We start from the raw sequence: 18,490 nt of genomic DNA, 5'->3' as shown, positions 1-18,490 counted from the left end.
CTATTAATTGCTGCATCAGCCTCATCTCCTCTGGTTTTGTGGTCTGCAGGGATTCGTTCATACAGTAGTTAGTGTTCAGGTCAAGTTAATGTTAATAAAAGGTAATGATTGTTTTTCTCGTATTATCTGTGTATTACTTTAAAAATCTGGGACTCCCACCTCATTTATCTTTCTACAAGTGCGTTTATTCGAGTACTATAGGATACCTAAGTACACATTTGGGGTACTTATTTGTTCTCTAGCTGTTCCAGTGAAGGGCAGATGGATCCATATGTGAGGACAAATGTCCTTTAAGCCGGAGAACAAATCATAAAAACACAAAGATCAAAATCAACGTGTTTCTTTATTTTGAAATTTTGACCGGAACTACTTGTAAACAGTACCATGTACTTGACAGAGCTGGTGAAAAGCTGTGGCGCTCCCGCCTCGTCAGACACCTTGTGGACGAGAGAAGACGGCGTGCGCACGACTGGTGCGTGCGGCTAACATGCAGCTGAAGAATCGGACGTGGGTCTCCACCGTCAGTCCCGGAGAAGAGGAGCCATGAAGAAACACCTGAGTCCTACAAAACAACAGAAGCAACCACCGCCTGATGTCCCGGCTCCCGCCTGCGAGGTTACCGTCCAACAACTCAACGAGCTCCTGTCCGACGGCAGCGGCTTTTACAGTTTACCGACTCAACACTTCAACGAGGTCTTTCCCAGAATATTCATCGGTAACGCGTGAGTCGTTTATTTATTTATTTATTTAATACTGCAAAGGTGATGAATGAAGCTGTCCGCGGACAGGTAGGGCAGCGTTCACATACAGCGAAATAACACAGATGCTCGCTCTCCATCCACCACCCAGACGCGACACAACAGTGGCGCATGTCGCGCAGCGCGCACGTGGCACGCGCTCGTCATCTGTGGTGTCTACCCGTTCATCGAGGACGAAACGACAGCCTGTTGTCAACAAATAACCGGTTGTCCGCGAAATAGCCGCTCACGCCAGCGAGCATCCACCTGCTGGATATTACGTAACACTTGATCACAATAATAAGAATTACCGTCATGTTTTGGAGGCGCAATCGGATTCGATATCAAAGACGCGGTTTTCCTCAGTGAAGCCCTCCATCATTAGTAAGACTGCTGTGTAATCACGTCCTCATCAAGCCGCTCCCCGCTCCAGCTGGGCCGCAGAGCCCCAACACATACGTCTATAAGTGTGTGTGTGTGTGTGTATATGTTCTCTCATTCATAATTCTGCAGTACAACACATGCGAGCATGTGACAAGATTCGACAGCGTGTGCGTCCCGCAGTCGTGCGTGTGAGATTCCCGCTCTCATTATGAGCAGGTAACGTCACACCTTTCTCGTCACCTGTCTCCCTTCACTTCGTAGCGCCGTGTAAGTTTTTAATAACACACACAGTCACCACTTTCAATTTTGTAGAGGCTTTGAATCAGTTTATGGATTATGAATGTTTTTATACTAACAGTTGTTACTGTGCACCTGGTGACCATTGCAGCTACCTGCTATGCAATGCAATGTAATTCCAGCAGCTTCTCATGCGTCCAGAGCACAATCACACACGTACACTGCGTATAGACCTGCAGTACATGTTTATTCAACAGGGCAGGGGCCAAACCATAAATCCTGCTTGTTGGGTGACTGGGTGCCATTGAACTAATGCTGACTCTTTAGAAATGTGCAGCTTGTTACTCCAGCAAAGTCAGTTCCCCCTGATTCCTGTACAAACGAATAGACAGGTTGTGTTTGCCTTGTAGAATCTGCACCATCGGTTTTGTAGAGGATCTTCAAGTGATATGAGCTGAAAACTGCGTGTCATCTTGTTGCCAGCCTTTGGTTTCAGATTTCAATACGTTTTTAGTTATGGAAGGAATGGATTGATCACTGAATGGGCCACAGGAGCCTTGAGGTCCTACATATTGGCAGAAGGAGGGGTGGAGTGGGTGGGGTGTTTCCGTTTGGTCACAGTGAAGAAAATCCATTATTTTGACATTGTCCTTGCAGATGCCGTGTCTTGTTTTGTCCCACAATTTAATTAAATAAAGAATGTGAGAGAGAATTTTTTGCCACTTTGGTTAAAACACATCCATTACTGTTTTACTGATTAGCAAAACTGGCAGATTGTCTTTCTGTCAATCTACAAAATTATTACTTGTAGATTTTGTTTGTGTTTGTTTTACACAAACACTAAAAATGATCAATAATAGCACAGATCATTGAGTTTGTTTTGAAGGATCAATATTTTTTAAAAAAATATTTGAAAGTTATTACAGCTAAATAAATGTAGTTATAATAAAAAAGAATTGTGAATACAAATACTCACACTTTATAAATTAGATCACAAATACAGGATAAACATTTTTCTCACCCACCGGAGTAATTTAAATTCTTCTGGAGCCTGTAAAACATCAGGTTGTGCAAATATTAAAAAACATTTTTAGTTTTCAAGTGTCAAATGTGTCAGAACACCCAGTGAAGAAAATGGTGTAAGAGAAGATTGAAGTTTCAACTATCTTTTGCTGAGTTGTGATCTTATATAAGCTTTTACAGAGCAGTTCAGGATCGAGAAGCCATCCAGGGGCGCCCCTGAGAACCTCGGTGCCTGTATGCAGTCCCTCACTTGGCTCCAGTCTCTGCCAGCTGAGGAGGGCGAGCAAATGAAATACAAGCACATTACTGTACTTCAGTGCTACAAGAAAATCAATGTGGATATGCCAATCGGCCCTGCCAAGTCTCCAGACAAAGTGCTGGCAGTGGTCATGCGCTCAGCTGAGCCTGATCACACATAGCTGTAGGCTTGAAGGAGAAACTCAAATGTGCTCTCAGCTTCGTGATTTCTCCTGAGGAGACGCTTCTGTTCACTGATTATGAAGAACAGAGGTTAGATTGGTTTTTGAAAGTAATATTTTTATGTTGGCTCTCTGTGTGCTTTGTTTTACTATTACAGCCAAACCTAAGTGTTTGCTTCCATTTACCTAAATGTCTCAGAACAAGCAGGGATTGATTGCTGATTCAAGCCTGAGCCTCATCCACTGTTTGAGCCACTGAGACCCAACAGGTTTTCTTTTTTTTTGGCTGACGTATCCTATCAGTTGTACTTTGTTACAGCTCAGATAATGTAGTTGCTGGACAAAATAAACCAAAACAAAAGCACCAATTGATACGATGCTCCAGCAGTACATACATAGTGCAGGCCACTGAGCTGTCCTTGAAAATATTAATGAGTCTCTTCCTTATCATAGGGTCCCTTAGGAATCGGGCCCATTAATTGTTTTTAGGCTGTAGAGTATTATAAATTACTTTTTTTTTTTTTTTTTTTAGGTCATGACACAGTTAGATATTATTAATAGTTCAGAATATTCCTGTTTCAGCTGCTAATGTGGATGATAGAATTACTTGTATTTCTGTAGCATTGGTGTCATATCTTTTTGTTTGTTTGTTTTTTATTTCTCGTTGACCAGAAATATTCATGGTTACGCTGCAACATGAAACCTCGTGGCAAAAGTGACAATATCTGCTCTTCAACACCTCAACTGTAATCAGTAAAGGAGCTTCAGCGTCCAGGACGTCTTTTAGGTTTTGATTATCTTGCAAGAGAGAAGTTCATCGACAGAGTTTCAAGTCTCCGTCCTGTGCGGTTCTAAACTTCATACATCACACATTAGTTTTAAAACCTTCCGTCAGGCTACTGCTCCCAGCCCTTTGCTCCTTTTCTGGAAACTTTTTCCCTTTTCAGCACTTTGATAAGCACCTGTGAGCATGGAGTGACTCTGGGTCACTACAGCGTGGGATGGTCTGCTGTTAGACAACAACTGACCCTGGAGCAGTTTTGCAAACACTTCAAGACAAAACGTGTATATGAGACACAGTTTGAACAACATTTTAAACATCCTTCAAAAAAACACTGAGTTCTAGTTGCCATTATAACGAGGTAAAATGCAATCAGATGTTCCCTCACAAGGCTCTGCTCTGGTTTACCCAGCCCTCCCTCCCTCAATCTTTGCTCTTCTACCATCTGATAAGATGGTACTAACACCAACCCTTTTGGTGTTAGTCGTTATTAAATTACATAGAAATTACTGGTCAAACAGAAACACCTCGCCACTATAAGATACGTTTTACAACATATTTCTAGTGAAAACATTTCCCTTTGCAGTAGAAAAGAGGTATTAATGTTGCAAACCCTAACCCGAACGTTTAGTTAGCTGTAATGAAATTGTTTTTCTCCACAGAATTAGAATTAATTAAGTATTTAAAGGACAGATTAGGTCAGCAACAATATAAAGTATAATAAAATGATGATTTGCATTTGATGATTTATAATCATTTTGTATTTATTTTTTGTCCTTTCGTTATCCCGTGAGTTCCCAGCAGATCATTTGTCCGCATGTGGATTCGAGACAGTTTTTACACTACCAGCTTTGTGTCAGGAAGGGTGTCCTCCCCAGTTTCTGCTGGGCTTGGGACTGGCACGGCACGGCTGGGGATGGGGATGGGCTGTTGGGGGTTCAGTGTCTTGCCCAGAGACACTTGGACATGTGGTCGGGAAGAGCGTGGCGCGATCTCTGATTGTTGTCCTCAATTTAATTTGTAAGCTGATTGTATAAAGCCTCCAAAAAAGTACATAAAATACAAAACAGGAAAAGGCACAAATTTAAAGTGATCTGTGGCCAGTTTCAGTAAACAAGACACTGACACATTGCTTGTGTTCACTCTACTAGTCAAAATGTTCCCAACACTAAATGGATAGTGGCTGTACTTTCTGAGCTCCTTACGCTTGCGCTCAGATCCGTTCTAGTCAGCACTCAAACTGTGGTGTGCAGCTCAGGGACAGACGTAAGGTGTGGTACCTTAAGTCTGTCCCTGAGCTGCACACGTTGGAACGTGTTGGCTCTTTGCGAAGCTGGTCTTTAATAATGCATGCTGTGGGACTGCAGATCCCAGGGCGAGTAGCCCGGGACAGGACAGGTAAATAGGAAGAGTACCAGCCAGTGTACCTCTGCATCGTGTTGTGTAGAAGTACAGTAGTGCTCTGATTTGTGCTTTGTACAGTCACTGCAAATGCACACGCTGCACCTTTGTTGCTGCACCTGCTCATACTGCACCTGTAAACATGCATTCAGTCATTTATGCACAAAAGACTAAAAAGGGGGAAAACGTGAATGTACTGGGAGCTTTGCTTATCACATTTGTGAGTCAGAGCCCTGCAGCTGACACACAAGCAGATGAGTTGCTTCATCCCTTCTGTTATGGGTTTAATAAAAAATGGTGGCAGAGAACGTTTTTTTATTAGTCTCTCAGAAGGGGCTGTGCATCCGCCTCCTCCAGGGAGCTGTCCAGGGTCACCCAGCCTCGCCTCACCAGCCTCATATTGAGTTTAAGCACATAGAGCTGGCAGTGCTGTCAGGGAAGAGCATTTCACATGAGAATATATGGTTCTTAGCTCTGAATAGGAATAAAACAAATACACGTGATGCTTTTAGCTTTTATAAAATTTACAATGATGCACTTTCTGCTTAGCCATTATACAAGTCACCGCCACTTTGGTGTAATTCCAGATTTGTGCAACTTCTGTAAGTCTTTAGCAGCTGTACAGTGTGTAGAACAACAATATGGGGCTGCTTTTGTTGTTTAAACATAAACTGTGCAGATAATTAGTGAAACTAAATGCTCCATAAAACTTTAACATATACAAAAAAGGAATTTTGTAGAGAATCGATGGACACTGCCGGTGGCCACGTTGGATTGTTGTGGCCGTGGACGGAGGCATTTTGCCAGGCAGGCCAGAGCGGCCAAATCGTTTAGCGCTTTGTTAGCTCGATGAGTCCGTTCGCTCCGTACAGTGCAGCTCTAACATGCAGTTCTTAAAGACAAAGATTTATTAGAGCACAAAAGAAGAATAAAGTATGAATAAAGAATTTTTTGCTTGTAATAATTCCCTATCGAAGTTGCAAATGTCTTTGTTTGCATGTGTCTTTTTTGTCTTACATTTGAATTTTTAATCCATCTCTTTTAGTCCCATTTTCTTCCTCCTTTCCTTCCTACATAAAGCAACCACCATCCCTCATCCATTCCACCACCAGTCCTCTGCTTTGACACCCACCCATCCACCCTGAACTGCCACTTATGCTCCTGCCACCTTTATTCTGGTCACTACATGTCACCAATGTATCACATGGCTTGTTGAAAATGACAGCACTGGCAGGCAGTAGGTCACCTACTGAACCATTAGTTCAGAATGATAATTGCTGATGCAATTTTAACTCAGTTTCACATCACTATAATCATTTTTAACACCTTTCATAGAGGATAGTGCATCAAAGCAGCCAAATCTCCAATTCCTTTGTTATGGTTTGCTAGCTGAATGGGTCTGTTTGCTCTGAACAGTACAGGCCTAATATACAGAGCAGGCATAATATGCAGCTTTGTGGTTCCTAAAGGTTTATTAGGGCAGAAGGGAAGTACAATAGAAAAGATGTATTGTTTCCTGTAATTATGTGGCACAGTGAGCAATGGCGACCATGTCTTTGACATGTCACTGCAGAAAAATTACAGGTGTAAATAAAATGAATGAGCTTTGCTCAGCATCATCCTGAGCTTAGGTCGAACTACAATAAATAAAATCAGCCTTTAAAATGTCACTTTTGCTAGTGGCCACTATCGAGACAGCTTTACAATTTAGAAGGACATTTAGGTTTGATAAATGTTGCAAAGCAACCACATGCAAGCCCTGCTTTTACCCCTCCCAACAGATATGTTTGTTTTTGTTTGGCTGTGATGCAAGAGATGCTGTGATGCTGTCAGCATCATGCTCGGTAAAATGCATGCAGAGACGCTGTGAAAATCTCATTTTAAAATAAACTGTGCTGAGACGCTGCAAACCTGTGTCTGTCCGGTTTTATTGTCAGTGCTGTTATTGGTCTATAAAATGTCTCATTTTGCTGTTTTTCATCATCACCAGACACTGTAGTAGTTTTTACTCGTCTACAAACTTGTCACAGAAGTCAGCAAACTACTAAATTACATTACCTTTTATTTTATTTTTTTCTACTCTAATTCACGTATCTCATCTTGCCGGCTCAGGTTTGTAGCCCAGAATGCCATGCGCCTGCAGAAACTGGGAGTGACGCACATCCTCAATGTGGCGGAGGGTACTTCCTTCATGCACGTCAACACCAGTGCAGAGTTCTACGCCGGCACAGGCATCACGTACCACGGCATCCAGGCCAATGACACCGAGCAGTTCAACCTCAGTGCCTTCTTTGAGGAGGGGGCCGATTTTATCGACAAGGCCCTCGCACACAATAATGGAAAAGGTGAGACTGATTTGAAGTGGGAACTGTGATGATACTGTAGATGATAAGCTCCACTGATGGAAAGTGGACTAAAATCAGATCATTAGAATAGAAAATCACATCTTATCAGTTCCTGCAAATGCACCTAAAAGCCAGAGATATCCCCCACCCCCCCTTTTTCACTTCGGTAGTGTTCCCTATAAAGTAACCTCTTCCCATAAGTTTAGTTAAGAAAACTAGTTTGTTTTGAGTTAAAGCATCTTTAGGTGATTGAATCTCCGTATGCTTCAGTGCTTTACGTCTTAAAGGGAAGACAGGAGACAATCATAAGAGCTCTGAGTATCTCCGGCTAAATCTGAAACACTCCTGAGCCCTGTTCTACATTCCACTATCAGACGATGTCCCTGAAAGTCTACGTTATCAAAAGGATCTATGCACAATTCAACAGTAGCACCAAGGCCAGATCCACCTAGTTTTCTTCCCGACGATGGCTTAATTTGGTTGAACGGGCGATAAGGCTTTTTTGGACTGGGTAACAGAATTAAACAAGTAAAAGAAACAATAAGTCCCAGGAGATCTCAGCCCTCCCCCACCTCTAGTTCTCCCAAAGCCGCAGCTAACTTCAGTCACATGCAGGTGATAAATGGACTAACCTGTTTAATTCGTGTGGTTAACCCTTTATTTCATTGCATAGATTTCTTGTCAGTATTGGCACCGAAAAGCATTGTTGCCTAAATGCTGCACCTGTGGTGTCAAATTGATGAACTTGTTTTATTTTTTATTTACATGCGTTTTCTCAGATTGCAGTGCTTTGGGCTCTCAGGGCCACCGTAGTCATGTTCACAGCTTCATTTTGCACCTTTTACTGACATTAGTCAAAACTATGAGCCCCACATACACCTACAGTTGATCCTCCACACATACACAACAAGATGAGGTGTAGGCGCATGCTTTTGTTTTATTTTAGAAAGATTTAACTAGTGGTTCAGAGGTTCAGTATGGCTGAAGTGAAGACTGGAGTCCACTGTCTGTCATGTTGACGCGTTGAACGACACAGGATTACGATGCATGCTTCTCTTCACGACATTCATGGTGAAAACGGATGAAAATAGATAGAAGTTAAAATCCAGCATGATTTGTCACATGCTGTACGTCTGAGCAGTCATACTCACACACAGTGAATAGGAATGAGAGAGTGAAACATTCTTTGACAGAATGCATGCTTAAAAAAAATGTAATCACAAGAGGCGTGAGGGGGAGAGGGATGAAAGAAAACAACTAGTGTGATGGAGTGCGAGCATTCAGTGAGCCAAAGATCGGGTGTGTCTAACAAGAGGATACACGAGAATCAACATTGATCTGTGGCAGGCAGGGTGATTAGGTATTGAACAGGTCCTTTCATTGGCAGAGGAGGGTTCTTGGTGAAGAATGGAGAACGAGGGGATAGAAGGTGATTATACAACGGAGAACAGGGACATGTTGGGTGTAACACAAGGAGAGGGACACAGAAAAGTGTTGGGTTTCCAAAAAAAGTGCTAATTCTGCAGATCTGACCTGAGCCCAACACACCAGCTGCTCTGCAAAGTGAAATCCCTCGTGGGGGTTTTGGCTTTGCTGTAATGAAAGTGGAAGTTCGACAGATACGCACCTGAGAAGGGAAACACAAACAGAAAAAACCCAGAACCAAACAAAATTCAGCATAGAGAACACGCATCAATCCTGTACACACACACACACACACACACACACACACACACACACACACACACGGCACACGTTTGTTGCTAAGCGCATTGACCCTGTGAAATCGGCAGCAGAGGCTGGGTCTTGGATTGGCATCTGCTGGCACAGAAAATGCAGCTCTAGGCAAGTTTGGTTACAGCATGTGTTCCCCAGCCACACTCACTCTCTTTGGTTTTCTTTGTTTTTTTTTCTTCACTTTTCTCCTAGAGTTTTATAGTTTTCTTGATTAAAGTCATCTGTAACTCAGATATATTTATGCGCACTCCACTGATTAAATAGATTTGGAGACAACTGCTCGACATTATACTACATTAGCTTGTAGGTTGTGGGTCCTGCTGTAAAGCTCGCAGCTACTGCTCACCGGCAAATGATGTGGTTCCTTAGCGACGACTGCAGTTTGGGTAAATTGCACAGAAAGTCCATCCAAACATGAACTGCTAATGGCTAATTTGGCCAAAGTTCAATTAGGGCTACATGATATTGAAAAATCACTCTTTGTGATATTTTCTATTCCGCATTGTATATTAAAATATATTATATACTTTCACCAGATGACGTAGTTAAAACCCAACTGACCTATATGTAGAGTCCCTGAATGCCTCTGCTGATGTAGGATTAGGGAGCGATTGTCGCTGATCGGAGAGTGTGGCGATGCCCATCGAGCAAACCGAGCATTTGCTGCTGAGGTTCACGGTGTGTGTTAGCACCCACATTCAGTGAATCATAGAACACTGGCTATCGTGTGAACACGCGAGCACCGTGACCACTGGTTTTACACGGGCAATGTCATCTTTTCTGTAGCCAAAATAATCACATACAACTGATTCGTGAAGAACCCATAAATGTGAGCATTTCGGCTGTAATAGAAACACGTCTCTTGCATGTCTTTGTTCGTACCAAGCAGAAGAAAAGTTAAGGGGGGATGTGTTTGAGTTAGTTGGCTGCAAATCCTGCCATGTGACTATACCAGTGGCGATAATGCTTTCATTGATGCTTTTAAGTTAGCAAAATGCTAACTGATATAACCTAAAATATGGGAATCGGCCTTCATTTCTAAAACACATTACCTAAATTATGCAACAAAAAGAAAAGAGCATTTACAGTTTCTACTGAAACTTGAATGATGTCTCTGATGTTCTCTTTTGTAGTTTTTGATGAGTTGATTGCACACACACACACTATTTCTCCATCCACACGTAGGAATTAACTCCTGTTTGGGCAATGATTGCTAAAAGCTGCTATTCGACCTTTTGTCAAAATGTAAGTAGTTTTTGAAGAATTCTGGATGGGATGGTTAGAAAAGGACTAGAATGTTGTTTGCTTTGGTCAGACACCTTAAAATGACAGTAGCTGTCCTCCTGCTGTTCTCCCTCTGTGTCCCCCAGGGAAGGTGTACGTACACTGCAGAGAAGGCTACAGCCGCTCCCCTACCATGGTTGTTGCTTACCTCATGCTGCGCCATAAAATGGATGCCCGGCTGGCAGTGGCCACCGTAAGGCATAAGAGAGAAATTGGGCCTAATGACGGCTTCCTTCGCCAACTGTGCCAACTAAACGAGAAGCTGGCAAAGGAGGGCAGCCTGAATGGGGAGGTGGGCAAACTAAAGACCAAATGAAAGCAGGAGTAAATATGGAGAGACCCTCTGCCCCGTCGCGCCTTTGACGGGCTTCAGCTGCTCTCGGAGACGGACCCCACCCTGACCAAACCAGCACCCATCTGACACACCCAGGGTATTCAGAAACACAAACATACATGCATTTGTCTGTGTAGATAATTATTCCCCGTGCACACACAGAGTCCCACACACATGCACATGCAGATTTCTTTCAAATTCACATCTGTCACTGCTGCTCTGTAAGACGATGGCAGTCAATGAACGTTATCTCCAACACTTAGTGCAAACAGACCCCCTTTTTTTAACTCTGACGTCTCGCTCGTTGTCCCGATCTTAAAGCATTCCTTCAATTGCCACACGCGGACACGCGAGAATTTAAATTTTACCTAAACAGTTCTATAAACAAGATTATAGCACAATCATTCCATAGTTTTCCACTGCCAGGAATGTCAGTGACGTCGCCGCCAGCAGAAGTACTCTATAAATTCCAAACAAACTAAATATCGAAAGTGAATGGATGGAGGAAAATTCCAAACATTCCATGAAAACTGATTTGCTCGTCCACGCAGCCCTTCAAATGATTTAACTCCTACGATCACATTTTAATGCACAAACTATTCTCACTCTAAATGCAAACTGTGTGTAACCTCTACGTAGAATTTCAGTCAGCATCCTTGACTCTCCGGCCTCTAGTTTGACAGCAGCAGCTGGTTTCTGACATGCAGCAGCAGAATCGGTGAAGCTGCAACAAGCAAAAGCAAAGGTCAAGCTGGTTAAAAATAATGAGGTGTGAGTGTTGGTCACATTTTTTAATTTAGATTTGTGTTTTTTTTTTTTTAAAGTTTAAAAAACAATACATTTAGAAGCTTTAGTTATATTATATTTATAAGTCTTATCAAATATTTGTTTACTAGACATTGCATTTTAAAAAATGAATGTGGAGAGGTGCTGTCGCTGTCAAGGCCTCTTGAGAACAGCACAACAGAGTGAGTCTCTTCCTTCTGATTTCTGAAGAATTGTTTAGTGTAATATGCTGTATTGTTTTTATAGTATTATAGTAAGTTTTCCTATTCACTTCTCCCTCTACTATGCAGCAGAATGCAGCGCAGTAAAAACCCGGCTGTGAAGCAGTGCGGCGCTGTAACGCCCGATGAGACAAAACGCATCAAAGCTCCGTGGAGAAATGATCAGATTTTCATTAAATCACTCTTTGATTTCCACAGTACATCTCTAGTTATAGCTGCAGTATGCAACATTTTTCATAAATTTTTAAATGAGAAATTACAAAACTTCAAAAACTTGGCTTCAAATTGTTTATAAGCGAAGCCAAATGATTGGTTAATAACAGCTTCTTATTTATTATAATTTGATAATATCACAATAAATACTAATAACCAAAGTGTGCTACAGTGTAGCAGAGTGCAGCAGAGCAGGGAGGAGGAGGCTGGATGCAGCAGAGAATCTCGAGCCAGTGCTGTCTTAAGTTGCATGTTGTGTAAATGCTTGATAACCCGTTTTAGCAACAACACAACACAATCTGCCAGTTCAGTGGAGGCAGGTTGTGTGGTGGGAAGCATTTTAATACTTTATTCCTAAGCAGGGAATTCTTAGATGGTATTTTTAAGCCCCGCCTCCCATCAAGCATCCCAGAAGGGTAAACAGGGATTATACTTTGGATTATTCAAGTATTGTTGAGTCGACGCAGACAGATTTGTAATGGCAACATCCCAATTCACACTATTCCACAGAATATCCCCAACACAAACGCATTACCGCTTCCACAAAAAGCATGACAGTATCCGTGTTCTACTTTCAAACTAGAGGTCTTCGTCTAGTTGTAAACTGTCAGACATCACCAGAGGACGTTCCAGTCATCATGCCAGAGAGTTGTCCACTGCCAGTCCCTGACACAGCCATTCACCATGTTTGATGGAGGTCCATACACAGCATGTTACATGTGTCACTCCTCAGTGTGTGTGCCATACTTAAATTCATTATGCCTGACTGTATGCACACACAGGGTCAAATCACAAAGCCTTTTTTGTTTGTTTGTATGTATTATAAGCATTGCAATATATGTCAATCCCCGATCAGATATACAAGAATGTAATCACATGCAAACATGACTCTTCAGGCTGTTCTTACACACACACACACACACACACACACAGTGTGATGAAGTGTTTTTCGCACCTGAGGCGCAGAAGAGACGTCGTACGTATGGACATTGTGAGAATAAAAAAAGTGCAAATCAGAGGCCACGTCAGTTTGCACACAGCACTCGAGTGCAGCCACACACCACACAGTGAAAACAAATGGCCTGAGGCATGTTGGCATGAATCCTGGGAGATCGTTGTCTCATTGGTGATGGTAACTAGGGGAGCTCACACCATTAAAACCACTATTTATCCCTCCTTTGATATATCTGTATACATATGAATATATACATGTATACTGTATATACATATTTAAGTGCTGACATATATGAATGTATGAGCAATGTGTCTATAACCTGTAGGTATTGTGAGTATGTCTTATATATCATGTTATATTTGTATATGACATCTCTGAAAAGCTCCTTCCACAGTTAAATACATGCACATTCAAGCGTGATGTGCACGTGAAAAGTTCTTTGTAATTGTGATGATGTCACAATTGTGCAAAACTTACTGACTTTTTATTTTTCTTTCCACCCAAGCGTAGCATGCAGTCGTCGTGAAATTTCCATAATTGATTCAGAATTATACAGTTAGCAAGGTGCAGGTGGCAGCACGAGATGCATCATGTTCATCTCTTCATCGGGTGCTTCAGAACAAAGTTATTTCAGCTACACTTTTCATTTCATTGCATTGTTTATTCATTTGCAAAACATAAGCACTTGGGAACATTATGCAGCAGATTTGGCTGCAGAAAATGAATCAGCAGCTACATTATTTGGATAACTGACCAATAATTATTCAAGCAATTATTTTCTTTCTATACCATCAATTTGGTTTTGGAATACTTAGTTTTAGGAGCTCTGGAAAAAATGTTTTTATCATTCTTCCAGCCCAATGTGTCCAGATTTATAAAGACAGTGGAGCCATTTTGAGACCATGTGTTTATACAGCAAGATGCTCTAATAAACTCTACTCTTTCTCTCAAACATGCATTATAATGTCCAGTGGTGCTGCAGCCTCTCACTCATTGTTGGCCAGGAGGGAAAGGTCAGAGAAGACAGTGTAATCACAAACGCGAGCTCAGCTGCAGAGCACTGCCATGTGTCTCAATAGCTGGTTCTGGCTCCCAGCGATGGTCCCGTGCTGGTTGGTGCACAGGTTGTTGTGTACACTTTGGTCCCATTTGTCATGTGGTCACGTCACACTTCAAAATGTTTCAGATCCGTGAAGCAGTGCAATCTGAGCTGCAAACGTAATAACCCCAGTTTGGGCCCCTGATGTATCATCACAGGGTCCTGTAAAAGATAATTGGCAGGTGATGTTTCAACATGTGTCTAGAATCCACACAGGCTCTTCTAACCAGCTCAATGATGAAATATTCAGTCCGATCAAAGCTCCTCATTTGCTAATTTCTGAATCAAACTGACAGCAGCCTTTGGAGCATGTGGATGGGAAGCAGCATTAGATATTTTTCGTCCTGATGGTTGAAAGAGTCTCTGGGGATTCTGAGACGAATGCCAGGTGCAAACAAATGGGCAGGTGTGTAAACCTGTCGCCTTTCATTTCTGTGTTCTAATAGGTTGTTTGCATCGTGTTTCAAAAAAGGATGCGTCTTAGCTTTGGAATCTGAGAATCTTCTATTCCCAGATTTCATTAGAAATGTTTACTGTGTACTTCTAACCACGGTGTATCTCCACATGAGCTGTGGATACATATTTGGTTGCTCCTTGATAACAATGAGCAACCTTTCGTGGTGACAAGATGAGAATAAGGTGCGAATACTTACGGTGTAACTACTGTGTACTGTACCGATAACAATAGATTGTCTAGAACACTACAGTTCAACGGATTTGCACGATTTTCCGAGCTTTGAGGCAATGAAAATAAAAGCATGACTGCTATTTATTACTAAACTGCTGCTGCCTGTTATACAGTAGGTCCAAGAAATGAGGGCCGTGTTTAAAGTGGCGCCTCCGACCCTCTTCTCTGCAGTTACACAGTAGTTCCACTGTTCGGTGCAAACTTTAAGAACCTTTTCGAGTCTAATTTCGAGTGCAAAGTCCAGAGCAGAACCACTGACCTCTGTCTTTGCTGTTACACAAATATTGGCACCTGCCCTCCTCCTCAACACACACAAGGAAACAACATTTTATACAGTCTGGTACCAAGTGAATCTTTAAAAATACTGATCACTTCGGTCCGTGATGACCGCATAAACCTTGTAGCTTCGGCTGTCTGCACAGACCCGATAGGACCCCTGACAGGACAAACGTCATTATGCGGCGACACAAAGATCTGCATGAATCACGCTCCTGCATGCATTTGGTTTCCGATCAACACTGCCACCTGCTTCTCAGCCAATCTTGTTTCTTTTTTAATTACCAAATGGTTCCGGTGATTCCATCCGGTGTGTTCTGCCATTTCCATCTGAATGTGAACCCCTGTAATGTCAAAGAGAACCACTATCATGTTATGGGTTTTACTCAGAAACATTATGTGTAACTAAATGTCAAATGTGAGATGCCATCGATGTATATTGTTCTATATACTGAGTGTGTAACATTATGAATTTTACTGTCATTACTAATAGAGTATAAACAGTAGCTGTGACATTGTTTCTATTAGATCTTGAGAGTTTAAACATGGCTTTTAATTTCCTCAGTGTTTCAATTTCTCCTGCTACAGAACAAAAGTTAATTATAGGTTTCATTATTTTGCTCCACTAATAAAATAAAGGGGTATTTTCTTTGTACAGTGGGATCCTCTGAAACATCTGTGAAAGTGTGATTGTGACCCACTTCTCCAGCTAACTGTACCATTATCCATGTTGCTGTGGGAGGCCTCATTTATGATGGTGGCCAGACGGTGACTGTAATCCTGCTTGTTAGAGGAGGATTGTTAAATGGTTCAGATACATACAGGTAGTTGTTGTTTTTTTTTTTCATTGCATTAAAATCACATTTCCTGTGATTTTTGCTCCAGTGTACAGTCCCATGTGGTGCAGCTCAGACATCTGTGCTCACGTAGGCAAAAACCTGAGATGTTTAAAGCCTCTGTGACTGACAGCTGATGGCTCACGTCATGGAAAAAACATCTGGCTGAACTTATCTGAACTGCCCACGATGCAGGAAACTCTCCAAAGTGTTCAAGCAAACCAGGCGCATTACTTACAAATGCTGTTTGGCCCAAGTCGAATTTAGAAACTAGAGCTGGTTTCCCTCCTCCTCCTCCTTCTCGCCATCATCGTCATCCTCCTCCTTCTTCGTTTTACTCCTCTCATCCTCTTCCCCCCTCTCCCTCCTTCTACTTCTTCTACTCATTCACCTCCTCCCCAGTGTCGTCCTCCTTTTTCTTCTTCTCCTTCTTGTCCTTGTTATCTTTTTTTTTTTTTTTTTTTTGATCCTCTTTGTCTCCTCCTCGCTCCCTTTCTCAGTTTTGTCCCCTGTGAGCTCACTGCCGTCTCCTCACGTCTCCTGTGGACCTTAGAAACCCATAGGAAAATGGGATCCACGAGTGGAATGTGTTCATCCTCAGATGTCACAGAGGGCGTGGTTGGGATGTTGGATAGGCTATTTAAGGCGATAATCCATACATGCATTTATATATTTAACGCCCATGACATCCCTCGACACAGCACCCCACCAAAAGCCTTACAGGAAAGACTGACTTTCGATAAGTTTTGAGTGTGTGTATCTCACTTCACGCAGTAGGAAGGGCCACGTCCCACACAGAATGAGGCATTGTGTAAGTGCACTTGATTTTCAATTGTTTTCAATTTTTCTTACCTTGGAGAAGTCCCTTCTTTCTTATGTTTTAAGAAATAAATGTATTAACATCTTATCATGAGTGGCTTATTGCTTTGACCACCAAAGAGATGCCTCATGTGTATTGTGCAAAAACAGCTGGAGATCAGTGTCTACCCGTCAGTATAATGGGGTCCTGGGCAGTGATGAAATGCTAATATAAGTTAAATTATCTTCAGATGTCTTGTGTCAAGTTGTTGCATCAACTCTTTGAATTGCAACATATTTATATGACAAGCAGTGGTTTTAAAAGAAAAAGGTACTTGGATCATTTACATAAAAAAATGCTCAATGTAAAAATACTCTGTTACAAGTAAAAAAATACTTAAACCACTTAAAGTAACTACTCGTTGTGCACTTTAATGTTGCACTTTAACAACATGTTTTATTGATGATGTGTTAATTGTAGCTTGAGTTACTTTTTTTACAGTGGGAGGTCAGACTCCTATGATTTTATTGAATTTAGTTTTGTTAGCCGGGAAATTTTTTCAGATAAATGAATGATATTGCATGAAAGATGCAGAAAATACTAAAACTCAAGTAGAAATATCTTGAGTTGTACAAATGAGTAGAGAAACTTTCTGCATTTTTTGTCCATAATTATCAGTTAAAAGTAAAGTACACTGAACAAGAGGGGGGATACATTTCAAATGTCCTTTATGTAACCAAAAGTTATTTCATATAATTTTTTGAACCAGATAGATTTGACCATAATTGAAGCGCAAATATTTTTAAGACAAGGTTGTTTCCAGTATTAGCGACCGATGACCTAAGATCCTGGCCACAATCCTGCTCAAAGACAGAAAGGCGTGAACGTCAGGACTCAGGTAAAAAGCTGGTTTTCGAGGGAGGGAACAGAGAAGGAGGTGGAAGCAGCTGATATTTATGCTGCCATGTTGTTTGTTAGGAATAATCTCCTACCACATGCTGAATGTTGTCTTCATCAGACTGGACTCGTGTCAATATTCAGAAGTTACCAGTGGGTGGCAACAATGCTCCTTGTAGTGGCAGGAGTTAACCAATACAATGAAGAAGAAGAGAATGGGGAACAGGTGTGCTGGGAGCAGCAGGAGCAGAGAACGCTGGTGGCGTGATGGTGGAGACGACCTGCAAAGTTTCAAGATGGAACCAGAGAGTGGGCGATATGGTAAGTGTCAGTACCTGCTAAAGCTTGTGGCTGCTGAGTCCCTGAACACAGAAACCTGGGAAATCTGGTCTCAAACTATTTTTCAGAACACGGGCACAGTTGCTAAAGAAGAATTTACCCCACAGTGCATTTGTTAGGGACTAAACTCAGTGATGCATTAATACATATTAAGAGCACTAGTGTATCAGGTGTATGACTTACACACTGTAGGCCTAAAGGTGTGTGTGTGTGTGTAAACGTGCACAAGAAGTGGTGAAGAGCGGTCGAATGCAAACATTTAAACTGTCAAAAACAATGAGGTTTGTTGTGCTTCGTGTACTGATCAGAGGAAGGTTACAGTCATCTCATGAATAACTAGTACAATCGAGTATCAACCGTTTGTTCGTTTTGTGATTGTTTTCCATTTTAGGGTTAATTTCACTGGCTTTATTGTAGTTCTGCCATTTTCCAGCCATTCACCGTCTCTACAAATCATTTTTTGTGCCTCCGTTGTCATTTGTGGCCACTTTGTTTTCTGGTAATGTTAAAATGTTCATATTCAAATCGTATTAATCGTATAAACCCATATTTTCACAACTCTACAAATTGCTCGTTTTCTCGGTGCCGTCTTTGAACAGTGACCCTCTTTACACTTCACACCAATCGGCCGCATGCTGAATCTGTGTCTGCAGATTCCAATAGGTGGAGGCAAAGCCCTGTTCAAAGTCTCCATCTGAA

The 18,490-nt window shown here is 41.8% G+C and overlaps 1 protein-coding gene across 1 annotated transcript; it reads left to right on the top strand.

The window, feature by feature from the left end:
• The first annotated feature begins 378 nt into the window (after positions 1-378).
• On the top strand, positions 379-16,663 carry dusp3a (dual specificity phosphatase 3a). Its single transcript, XM_067487247.1, has 3 exons — positions 379-722; positions 7,095-7,327; positions 10,435-16,663. The coding sequence occupies exons 1-3, from the start codon at positions 544-546 to the stop codon at positions 10,662-10,664; spliced, it is 642 nt and encodes a 213-aa protein (XP_067343348.1). The 5' UTR covers positions 379-543; the 3' UTR covers positions 10,665-16,663.
• The last annotated feature ends 1,827 nt before the right edge of the window (positions 16,664-18,490 follow it).

The sequence above is a fragment of the Channa argus genome, chromosome 20 (assembly GCF_033026475.1).
Source record: "Channa argus isolate prfri chromosome 20, Channa argus male v1.0, whole genome shotgun sequence".
In the NCBI taxonomy this organism is placed as follows: domain Eukaryota; kingdom Metazoa; phylum Chordata; class Actinopteri; order Anabantiformes; family Channidae; genus Channa; species Channa argus.
The sequence above is the reverse complement of the archived record's forward strand: the minus strand, read 5'-3'. Positions and strand labels throughout refer to the sequence as shown.